Below are 13,586 nucleotides of genomic sequence, written 5' to 3'. Positions count from 1 at the left end.
TATTGTATTTTTATATAATAATAATAATAATAATATTTTATATTTTTATTATTTTGTACCTATATTTTATTATTAATAAATTAATATATATATAAATATATTATATATATAAATATATTATATATATAAATATATTTTTTTTTTTTTTTTTTTTTTTTTTTTTTTTTTTTGCTCTTTATTTTATATATAATATTTGTGTGCTTCTTATTTTATTATTATTATTTTTTTTTTTCTTGCTTATAATTTCAATTTAGAAATAAAAAATTCAAAAATGTATAAATAATAATTATGAAAAAAAAAAGAAAAGAGAAAGAAAAGAAGAAAGAAAAAAAAAAAAAAAAAAAAAAAAATATATATATATATATATATATATATATATATATATATATATATATATGTATTTATATATTATGTATTATATTATATCATATTATTATATACATATATTTTATATATATATATATATAATATATGTATAACAAAGAAACATCTTTGTGTAAAAAGGAAAAATGATATTTGTAAAAATATGTATTATATTTTATACATTTTTTAATAGAATTTTAAATAAGCAGTAAATTTTCTAAACAAATTTATTTATATTACTATTATTATATTTTTTTTTTTATTTTTTTATTTTTTTATTTTTTTATTTTTTTATTTTTTTATTTTTTTATTTTTTTATTATTATTTTTTTTATTTTTATTATTATTATTATTTTTTTTTTTTTTTTTCTATTATTTTCTATAGGTTTATTTTTATTTTCACCTTTTTCAAAGTTCCAAGAGAAATATATATAATATTAAATAATACTAATATATAATATATATATATATATATATTATATACATGAATAATATATGTATATTTATTTATATGTAATATTTTGTATACATATATAATATATATATATATATATAATTATATATATTATTATATTATAAATATATCATACAATATTATATATATATATATATATATATATAATATAATATAATATAATAATAATTTCTTCGTAAAAGAAATAATATATATATATACATTAAAATAAATTTTTATAATAATATATATTTATATATAAATTATTAAAAAAATCGTATTTTTTTAATAGAAAATTATTATCCATAAATATGTAATTTATATTATATGAAATATTATTTGTAATACTATATCACAATTCTAATACATATACATATATATATATATAATATTATTAAAAAAAAGAAAAAAAAAAAGGTTAAGTTCATTATTATAAATAAGTGTAATCTTTTTTTTCCAATAGTATATTTATATTGTATCACTAATATTTAATAATTTTACTTTATATATATTATTTTTATTTATTATTAAAATAAAAAAAGAATAAATATATTATTTATTTATGTGGTAAAATATACATATATATATATATTTATTTATTATTTAAACATATATTGAATATCTAAAACATATTATAATATCATAATATATATAAATATAGTAATAATTAATAATAAGAAAAAATAAATAATTTATTTTATAATTTACATATTTTATAATGGTGGAAAACAGCATGAATTTACAATAAAGGAAATTTCTATTAACAAGAACATTAAAAATAAAAAAAATAAATAATAATATTTTTTATTAAAATTTACTAATAAAATAATTATAAAACCATATTTTATTTTCGCATATACATGTATATTTAAATTGGTAATTTGTAAGGGTGGAAAAAAAAAAAATAATAAATAAAATAAAATAAAATAAAATATGTATATGTATGTATATATATATATATATATATATATATGTAAACCAAAAAAAGTAGTACAAATATTATAAAAAAAATAAATAAATAATATGATTGTAAAAAGATATATATATATATATATATATATATATATATATATATATATATATATGTATGTATGTATGTATGTATGTATGTATGTATGTATGTATGCATATTATAATTATTATAAATTCAATTGTTCTTTAAAATTTTAAATAATATTTTATCTTATAATATTTTAAAATTATTAGAAAATATATGGAAATTATTTATATTAATATACATCAAACTAATAATATTACATGAATAATTAAAAGGTAGTACAAAGGTTATCAAAAGGAATATTACATATATATGATATTATAAATATGTATATAATATATATATATATATATATATATATATATATATTTATTTATTTATATAATATGTAGCGCAAAAATAATTTCTTTCCTAGTTCTATAAAAACACATATGTATTATACTTATAATTTAACAAAATATTAGAAAAACTTATATATCAAATTAAAAAATAAAATAATAATATTATAACTTTCATATTTATGTGTAAGTCCTTTTTTAATAATTTACATTATCTTAATACATAATATAATAAATTATATATATATATATATATATAATATAAATAAAAATATTATTATTATTTAGAAATAATTTCCTACTCGTCGTCATATATATATAATATATTATGTGTAAAAAAACATGTATATTTTTTCATATATTTATAAATAATATTATAATAAAAATTAATGTATTTCATTATAAATTATCTTGTCCACAAAATTATTTTTCATTCCCTTTCGTGCAAATATAATATTATATAAATGTAATAAAAATAATTATTCCATATAAAATATTTAAGCTTAAAAAATATATTTTAAGAAATAATAAAAATGTGCAATTCTTTGTATATATAAAATATAAGAAAATATAACAGCATATATACATCAATAAAAAGAAATAATAAGAAATATAAAAAAAGAAAATAATGTATATAAATAAATATATGCCTTATTATTTTATTTTGTTATTATTATTATTATTTTTTTTAAATATTTATTCATTTTGCTTCAATTTATTATATTTATTTTAATATTTATTCATTTGTTTGATTTTATTATATATATATATATATAAATATATATATATATATTTTTTTTTTTTTTTTTTTTTTTTTTTTTTTTACCTGAACATGTTCAGAAAATCATGTAACATATTTCCTTCAATTTATACCTACAACTATAGGAATACATTTTTGCTTGTTTGTTTTTTTTTTTTTTTTTTTTCTATTTTTTGTTTTTTTTAAATGTTACACTTCTAGTATATAAATAAATAAGAAACCATTTATAGAAATATAAAATAAAAACATTTAAATTTTAAGACAAAAGGAAAATGTCTTAAAAGTTATATTTTTTCTTTTTCAATTTTTAATATAATATATTTTACCAAAAAAAAAAAAATAAAAGAAAAAGGACTGGGGAAAAAAAAAAAAAAAAAAAAAAAAAAAAACACACATATATATTATTGTATGAAAAGTTATATAAAGAGGAAATAATGATTTATTTATTTATTATTTATTTTCTATAAATAATTAATACATTTATTTCCTTTATATTTTGACAAAAGATTAAATCTATCATGTTATTATTAATATATAATATTATAAATATTTATCATAATATTTTCTTATCTGATCATGCATATATATAAAAATTAAATTGCACATTTCGTTCTTTTTTTTTTTTTTCTTCTTGTTTTTCCACGTAAGTTTCAATTTAATAATAACGTTTTTAAATAATATCTTAAAAAATATAATAAATAAATAAATAAATAAATATTTAGGTCTTTATATAAGCTCATATTTTATCTCTATAAATAAAAATTTTCATTTTTTTAATATATTTTAAGCTTAATATAAATAATATACATATATAACATAAGAAAAATGAGCAAGCATATAAAAGAGCATTATAACCTTAACTTGTTATTTTACATTCTTAGCAACTATATATATATATATATATATATATATATATATTTTATTTGAACAAGGTAAATTTTATAAATGAGAAAAATTAATTAATAAGACAAACAAATTAATATACAAAATAAATAAAAATTTCATCATATATTAGTTTCAGCGATTATTTATTGTAAATATTTTTATGGGGAAAATAATTTTTTTTATACAGTTTATAAAAAATAATATAATCATAAAAATATAATTATAAATAAATAAATATATTATATATATATATATATATATATTTATATATATATTATATGTGTGTCAAAAAATTAAAATTATATATTAATTTAAAGTTCATTTAAAAGCATAAATATATATATTTACTTTATATATTATAAAATTAATATAGATTCACTATATTTAAACTTAGTAAAGAAAAAAAAAAAAAAAAAAAAAAAAAAAAAAAAAAAACATTTATAACAAATTCAAAATATATAAATATTTTTTCTTTTTTTTATATTTAAAAAAGAAAAATAAAATAACATAAAATTATACTTTGAATTCATATACACCTGATTAAAAGAATTATTTATATATGCACGTTTATATATATCATATATATCATATTTCATAATTTTCAAATGATAATCCTATTAATTTAAATGTTTTTCTGAAAATAAAAACATGTATAAAATAATAATAAATTATTTCTTAAATTTTAATTATTCTACATTTATCTTTAATTTTTTTTTTTTTTATTTAATTTTATTATTTTTCTTTTTTTTACCTATATTTGTTCAAAGAAGTTCTACACAATCAAAGTGTTGTGTTAATTATTTTGTGTTAAAAATTAAGAAAAATATAATTATTTTTATAAAATAATAATAATCTGTTTTTCTTTTTTTTCACCAAATTTTACCTTTACAGAATTTTTTTTTTTTTTTTTTTTTTTTTTATTTAATGTATCTTTCGTTTAAGTACATAACTATTATATAAATTCAAATAAATAATAGTTGGAGATAATATAAATAATGTTATTTTTAACATGAATGTATTATAAGACATTATATTTACTCCTTATATATATGAAAAAGAATATTCTAATATAATGATAAAGCTTATCTGTAATTTTTAATTTTTATTATTATCTTTATAATGTCATTTAACATAAATAAAAGGCATGTGAATAAATTTCGCATAAAACTATTGTCATTAAAGTTATTGTTAATTTTTTCTCTTCGTTACAAATATAAATAAATAAATAAATATATATATATATATATATATAAATAGTTATATAATTTCAATTTTTATTTTTACATGTGATTGTATTATTTTATGTGCATATATTACACCTGTAAAAAATATTTCTTCTTTATGTGTTTTCATATGACATATGCAATAATAAAAACATGACGTTTCAAAAGGCCATTATTATTGTAATAAAAATAATATTCTTATATAATAAGATATATTCCAATTAAATATATGAACACACATGTGAACTTTCTATATATTCAATATTTTAATAATTATTAAAAATATGTTCAAAAATAATAATGTTTCTTACTTTTTATAAAAATAAAAAGGAATCTTATTTTATTATAATTAGATGACACTTAAATATGTATAGAAATCATATATATTATATAAAAAGTAAATTTTTTAAAATATAAAAATAATATTATTATTATATAACATTCTTTTGTAAGGAATTTTAAAATACAAATCTACAGGATGTATAACTATAAATACACATATACACTGTAAATATAATAAATTGAAAACAAAAAATTATTCAAAAAGAAAAAAAAGATTTATTATAGATAAAAGATATACTTGTGTTTCTAAAAAATATATATTAAACAATTGAATATAATTTCTTTCATATATTATATAATATATATTTTACTTTTTTACACAATATATTATTATATATATAATATATATATATATATATAATGTATAAATTATTCTTTTCATATTCCTATTTAATATTACATATTTTTATATATTTATGAATAAAAATAATTAAATACAAAAAATTTTCATATTGTATATTATATTTATATATCAAAAATATATATAATACTTTTAGAAACGCTTTTTAACAAAATTCTATGCACAATTATGTGTTCAAAAATTACACTTAAATAGAGGAGGAAATATGAATATTTTAAAAAGAAATTAAAAAAAAAAAAAAAAAAGGAAATTAAAAATAGAAATTTATTATGAATTTTTATATTAAAAGAATATAATATTGTGAATATGAATAATTTTTTTTTAAATGAACTAATATATGTATGTATATATATATATATATATATATATTTTTGTTTTTGTAATATTGTTATATATATTTATATAATTTTCTTCTTTAGTTATCCAATTTATAGGGAAATAATATAAATAATTAATATTTATATTTTTATCAAAATTTATAAAGAACAAAAAAAAAAAAAAAAAAAAAAAAAAAAAAATGGCTACTTGTTCATAATTTTTTATATTTTACCTTATCATTTCATAATACATTGTTTTTTTGTTCTATTTATTGGTATAATATTTTTTAATTTTTTATTCTAGTCTTTCTTTTTTTTTTTTTTTTTTTTTTCTTAACCTAAATGATTAAAACATTATGGCTAGCCATAATCTGTTACATAAGAATAATAAAATAAAAATAATAATGAATTAAAAAGAATATATAATACATATATACTTTTTCAATTGTCAATATATTTATCAAGTCTTTTATTTGTGTATTAATGACTATATTTTTATATGGGTATATTTATATAATTAGAACACATTAATTAATGATAACATATATATATAATTTTAACCTTACAGCCATATATTTCTTTTTTTATTAACCATGTGGTCATGTGAAAAAAAAGACAAAAAAGTTGGTGACCTGTTAAGGTTAAACTAAGCTTGTTTTATAAATACGTAAACAATATATATTTATATCGTTGTTGTATTCTTAATATATATATATATATATATATATGTATTTTTTTTTTTTTTTTTTTTTTTTTTTTTGTATCACATTAATTTTAAATAACGTGCTTTAAATGATTTGAGAATATATATATATATATATATATATATATTCATCTCATTTCTTATTGATCATTATTTTTTTATATTTTTATTTTTCAACGTCTATTAGCTTACATTTTGGTGATAAGAATGGATAGGAATTGTAATTATATGAATAAAATAATAAATTCCAAAAACAGAAGACACTATAGTATGCATCCAGAAAACGCCATATTTTTTGATTACTTTATTAATTTAAAGAAAAAAGCCATTGCCCAAGGTTATAATAACTTGGTTATTTCTTTCAAAAAAATTATTAGTTCTATAACAAAATATCCCTTACCAATTAAAAATAGTCTTGATGCATATAAATTAAAAGGTGTAGGAAAACGCTTTTCTAATTATTTTGAAAAAGCTTTATCACAGAGTAAAGTAGATAAGAAAATACAAAATTTAAAAGAGGATTTTATATCTAGTAAATCCGAATTTCGAATTAATATTCATATAAATAAAGTTATTAATAGTGCCGATAAATTTTTAAAAGATTTTGATAAAGAAATATATAACATTAGAGTTTTAGGTGAGTTATCAGATGATAATATATTAAATAATATCAGAGAAATTGAAAATGATAATTTGTGTAATGTTAATTCAAAAAATTTAAATCAATGTACTCTTGTTTCAAGTAATAAACTTAATGAATCTTATTCAAATGGAAAGTCTTTATCTTTATGTACGAATAATATTGAAAAAGTAACATCTTTAAACAATAATAAAAAAAAGAAATGTATAGATATGAATGATACAGAAAAGAGTATCATAACATATCTTTATAAATATGGTCATTTATATAATGAACACGCTTTAAGTAAGGAAGAAATTATTTCTGGTGTTTTAAAATATTATGAAAGATCAATAGTTGTAAATTATAAAACATTAAGAAGATTAATTAATAGGGAATTTATCGAAAAAACTGAAAGTGTAGAAAATAGAATATGTAATAATATCAAGTCGTCTAAAATTAAAACCAAATTAAAAGTTATCAATAAAATTAGATTAACAAAAAAGGGAAAGGATTTTTTGGATAATGAAAAGGATTATATATTAGATTGTTCTTTAATAAATACAGAGAACATATACCAGCTAAATAACACAAAGGAAGAGGAATCTATGTTACATACGGAGAATGTTAAAAATATGATATCACAATATAGTTTCAATACAGATAATGAACTGAAGGAGGAAGATAATAATATGTCTTCCAAAAAAAAAATCGATTCACCATCATATATGAAAAAGAATTTACGTTGTAGTGATACAGAAGAAAAATGTTTCGAATTAAGTGAAAAGAAAGAGAACCAAGAACGTTGCTTAAATGTAACCTACTTGAGTATATCAAAAAATAATGAAATAATAAGCCATGAATGCTTATTCAAAAATGAAAATGAAATGGAAAAAAATGATGAAGAGGAAAAAAATGATGAAAAGAAAAAAAATGATGAAATGAATAACAAACAAAATAGACAAGAAAACATTTCAATAAATAATATTCAAACGTCAGATGCCGTATTAGTTCAAAAGGAGGAAAAAGAAGAATTTTCTGAATGTAACCAACTTTTTAAAAACACAAAGACACTTAGTTCTTCATCATATACTAATTATAGTATCTCTTTTGGATTTAATGATGACATAAAAAAAAAAACAGATTCTTCTTGGAATAATAAAAAAGGCAGAATTTATAAGAAATATAAACCACGCATTTTCACTAAGACTAAAGAAATTATTGAGGAAGATAAAAATAAAATATTAAAAAAAAAAAAAAAAAGTATAAATAATGAAGAATCGATTGATTCTAAAAGTGTAAGTATTTTGAGTGATAATTATGAAGAAAGAAAAAAAACTGATGGAAATGTAAATGGTTTGAATTTATCCAATTCATATGATTTAATAGAAAAAAAAATTAAAAACATAAAGAAAAGAATGAATAAAAATTTGAAAGAAAGATTAGAAAAAAAAAAAAAAAATAGAAATGATTCAGGAGTTAGTTCCTCAGAAATGTTTGAAGGAAGCTCATCAAAGGAAGAGAACTTTTTTTCAAGTGATAGAAAAAAATTAAGTTTAGAAGAAGAAGACAAGTCTTTGAAATTAACAAATTATATATGGGACGAAGATCAAGTGGAAGAGAAAAAGGGGGAGAAAACGGAAACTAAATTTTTAATAAAAGAATATGAAAAATATTATAATGAGATTGATGAAAGTAAAAAGATGAAAAGTTTTGTTACAGATGAATTGATTTATAAAAGTACCGTTTTGAAAAATAATTCGAAGAATATAATAAAAGAAGTAGAGGATTCCAACATGTTATTAAGTAATGTACAAAAGGATACAAATCATTTAAGAGAAGAAGAATTTTTATCTTTGAGAAATGAGAATGTAAATTCTATTAATAATAATGACGATAAGGAAAAAGGTAAAAAGTGTAAACGGAAGAGGAGCATATTAAATAATATTGGAAATAATAAAGATGCTGAAGGAAATAAAAGGAAAAAAAAAAAAAGGAGCAAACCTGAGACGGAAAATAAAGTGGAATTCGATACATCAAATATAAATAATTTAAATAAAGAAGATAAAGATTTAAATGAAATGAATGAGAGTAATCAAAGATGCAAAATAACATATGGTACGTATGAAATAATTATGATAATTGACAATCGAGAAGTTACCGGATCTAGTTATGAGTTTAATGAAAAAATGAAAAAAGTATTTAATGATAAGAATATTAAATATGAAACAAGAAATTTGCCTTTGGGTGATATTATATGGATATGTAGAAGAAGTGTATATAATAAAAACAGTTCAAGTAACAAAAAGAAACAAATGAAGAAAATGAGGAGGAATAAGAAAATGATGGATGATGAAAAAAAAAAAAAATCTGAAGAAATAAATATGGACATTAAAAAAGGTATTTTGGAAAGGAATAACCATTCGGTAAGCAAAGAAAATGATTATCATCAAATTAGTGATGATGATAATGATGATAATAATGATGATAATAATGATGATAATAATGATGATAATAATGATGATCATAATGATGATCATAATGATGATCATAATAATGATCATAATGATGATCATAATAATGATGATGATAATATTGATGATGATAATAATAATAAGAAGAAAGAAAAAGTATTGTGTCCTGATAAAAAGATTGAGCCTTTTATTGACGATGTAGAATATGAAGAATTTGTTTTAAAATGGATAATAGAACGAAAAACTTTAAACGATTTAAGTGCAAGTATTATAGATGGTAGATATGATGAACAGAAATATAGAATGATGAGATTAAGAGATATACATCACATCATTTATTTAATTGAGAATTGTAATAATACATATAGGAATTATATGAATTCATCAAAAATATCATATGAAACATTGAATAACGCTCAGCATAGTACTCAATTAGTTAGTGGCTTTTCTATATTGGGTAGTCAACATATGAATCACACATTATTTTTATTATGTGAAATTCATCAAGAAATAATAAAACATATAAAATTATATTGTCATATTAAAAAAGAGCACCCTGTGATAAGACATAATGAGGACTTGTCTATGTATTTACAGAAATATTCATGTTCTTGGGATGAATGGAATAATGAATCTAAGAAATCCAAGAATAATATTGTAAAAGAAGTTTTTGGAAAACAACTAAGATTAATAAATATGTGTGGACCTGATGCTACCGAACTAATATTGTCATTATGGCCTACTCCGACAAAATTAAGTGCAGCATTAAATAAATATACACATGATGGAATATTAGCTGAAAAAATGAAGAGAATATATTTGAAAAATCATGATATGATAGGAAAGAAAAGAATTAAGTCTCCAATAGATGTTCAGGTATAACAATAAAAAAAAAAATATATATATATATTAACATAGTAAATATATATATGTATTTATTTATTTATTTATTTATTTTTTTTTTTTTTTTTTTTTTTTTTTTTTTTTAGCTTATTGCACAGTTGAGACAACTTTATGCACCTGATTCAATAGAAAGATGGTAAATCTAATAATAGGATATAAAAAAAAAAAAGGTGAATTATGTGTATATAAATATTTGAAGAGTGAATTTTTAATTTTCATATTTGTTCTTTGTATATATATATATATATATATATATATATGTAGTAATAATAATGTTTTATATTTTGTATATAATATTTTTGCATTTATTTATTATTAAAAAAAAAAAAAAGTTTATGCAGAAAAATAATTCTTTTTTAACATGTTAATTTATAACATAAATATTAATTATTAAAATCATCCTAAGAATTTTAAGTTAAAATAATATATATTGTATTACAAAACAGGTGAATAAATAATTCCTTTTTGTATAAATACGATATGTAGATGAAAAATATGGATTATACAAATATTATCCTTTTTTTTTTTTTGTTCTTTTTTAAAGATAAATCGGAAAAAATAAAATATATATATATATATATATATATATATATATATAATATCAATAAAATGGTCATATCATATATAGTTAAAAATTTTATATATGACTATAAAAAAACAAAAAAATAGAATAGAATAAAACAAAATAATATATAATATAATATAATAAAACATGTTATATATATATATATATATATATATATATAATATATTAATTAATTGTGTACTTTTTAAAAAAAAAAAAATTACTATGATGTAAAAAGAGATTGTAATACATCATAATTAATTTTATTTGGTAAATTTTTATCTGATTTTCCCAAAGCTTTTAAAACGGATTCCCCTGTAGATTGCACTTGTGAATAATCTTCAAAAGTATTTTGTTTCTTTTTAATATTTGTATCTTTATTTTTATTATTATCATTATGATTTCTCTTTTTATGTTTTTTAAGTTGTTTGGATAAATGGGGCAAATGATTTTTCATCATATCATCCCATATGAGCATCTTCATTTCTCTTTCTTTTTCGGATAATATAATATTTTCAATTTCACTATCATATACATCGCTTAATGAATTACAACTTGGTTTACTGGAACAATCTGAATGTAAATCTAAAGCTTCATTTTGATCATTGGCATTATTAGAATTATTATCGAAGAAATAATTAAAATCTGTAAGTATATTATTAATATTATTCATACCATTTAAATCATTGGATAAATTATTATTATCCGATTTTTTTTGTTCCTTTTGAAAATCTGATGGATCATTTAACAAATTATTGTATGTTTCATCCATACCATTAAGTATATTATTTATTTCGCATGTGACTCTTTCTTTTAATGTTGTACTATATGTATTATCGTTAGACTCATTTGATAAATTATTTGAACAAATATTATTTGAACAAATATTATTTGAAATGGAAGATTGATTATTATCTTCTTCTTTATTATTATCATCATTATTATTATTATCTTCTTCTTTATTATTATCATCATTATTATTATTATCATCATTATTATTATCATCATCATTATTATTATCATTATTATCAATTTTTTTTTTTTTTTCACACATATATGCCTGGTTATGTGATATATGACTTCCCTTTTGCGTATTTGTTGACACATCTGTATTTACAGACAACGTATCCATTAGATTATTATGTAGATTTATTTTTGTATCCACATTTTTTAATATATTACTATTTATATCTAAATTTATTGTATTCATAATTTTTTGAGCAAGATTATGTATATCATTTCCTTTAGGGTTTTCATTACATATTTCATCTACATGTATCGAATAATCTGAGTTAGACAAATGATCAGAATGATTTTTATTAAAAATAAGATCATTATTATCAATATTTGAATGTGTACTACTTAATAACGTGGTTTTGTTTTCTTCATTCTTAGAAGAAGGAAAATTATCATTCAACATATCACTGTCCATTTTATTTTCTTCATTATTTATTAGAGTACATGACATATCTTCTGAAAGGTTATCGACATCATCACATAAGGATAATGTTTTATTTTTCTCCGATATATTGTCTTTAAATTTCTTCTTATTATAATATATAACACATGGTGGTATGGTATTTGATGGGATATCATTAATGGATATTTTATCGAATTCGCTAGCTTTTATTTGTGCTGTACTAGTATTTTTAAATTCAGCTAATCTTTTGATAATAGTAGGATTAGATATCCTAACAATATCAGCAATCGTATTTGAATTTATACAAATTCCGTGCATTCTTGTAGATATTAAAAGAGCCGCCCCACATAAACCGGTGGGTCTTCTACCTGTACTTATCCAATCTCTAGTCATGGCTTGAATTAACTTAATACCTGTATAGGTAACTTTATAAATATCATTTTTTAAGTTTAATTTATGAGCAAATCGTTCTAAAAATAAAGATGGGTCAATATTTGGTACATTAATATGTAATAATCTTAATAATTTTAAAAATGTTTTGCCTAAAGGTTTTACAGGAGTTTGTAATATATCACTGAAATCTATTAACATTATAGGCGATTTTTCTCTTCTACAGATGGTATATAAACATGAAGCAGCAACATATGAATTATTACGACCCATGGTGAAATTTCTTTGTAAGGCCATCAAATAAATTCTCTGCGCCGCTTCAATATGTTGACTTGATAAATGTAAGTGATCAGCAATTTTTTGAATATTTACATATCCTTTTTGTAAAGATATTTCCCGACTTTCTCTAATACCCCACGACAAAATGAACGATTTATTTCCGCTAGATGGTATAAATTGTCCAACCTATAAAA

The 13,586-nt window shown here is 17.5% G+C and overlaps 2 protein-coding genes across 2 annotated transcripts in view; one reads left to right on the top strand and one right to left on the bottom strand.

Annotated features, from left to right (window-relative positions):
• Positions 1-6,949: 6,949 nt before the first annotated feature.
• PF3D7_1449400 (crossover junction endonuclease MUS81, putative) lies at positions 6,950-10,878 on the top strand (the record flags this gene model as incomplete). The annotated part of the gene is made up of 2 exons (XM_001348608.2): positions 6,950-10,711; positions 10,825-10,878. 2 exons carry the CDS (start codon positions 6,950-6,952, stop codon positions 10,876-10,878), a joined length of 3,816 nt encoding a protein of 1,271 aa, XP_001348644.2.
• A 648-nt stretch (positions 10,879-11,526) lies between these two features.
• PF3D7_1449300.1 (transcription factor IIIb subunit, putative) overlaps positions 11,527-13,586 on the bottom strand; it is a gene marked incomplete at both ends in the record, with an annotated part of 2,250 nt that continues 190 nt past the window's right edge. The window contains one exon of the mRNA XM_001348607.2: positions 11,527-13,578. Within this exon, the coding sequence (XP_001348643.2) occupies positions 11,527-13,578 (2,052 nt within the window). The remainder of the gene's footprint in view (positions 13,579-13,586) is intronic.

The sequence above is a fragment of the Plasmodium falciparum genome, assembly GCF_000002765.6.
Source record: "Plasmodium falciparum 3D7 genome assembly, chromosome: 14".
NCBI classification, from domain to species: domain Eukaryota; phylum Apicomplexa; class Aconoidasida; order Haemosporida; family Plasmodiidae; genus Plasmodium; species Plasmodium falciparum.
This window is presented reverse-complemented; position numbering and strand designations above follow the sequence as displayed.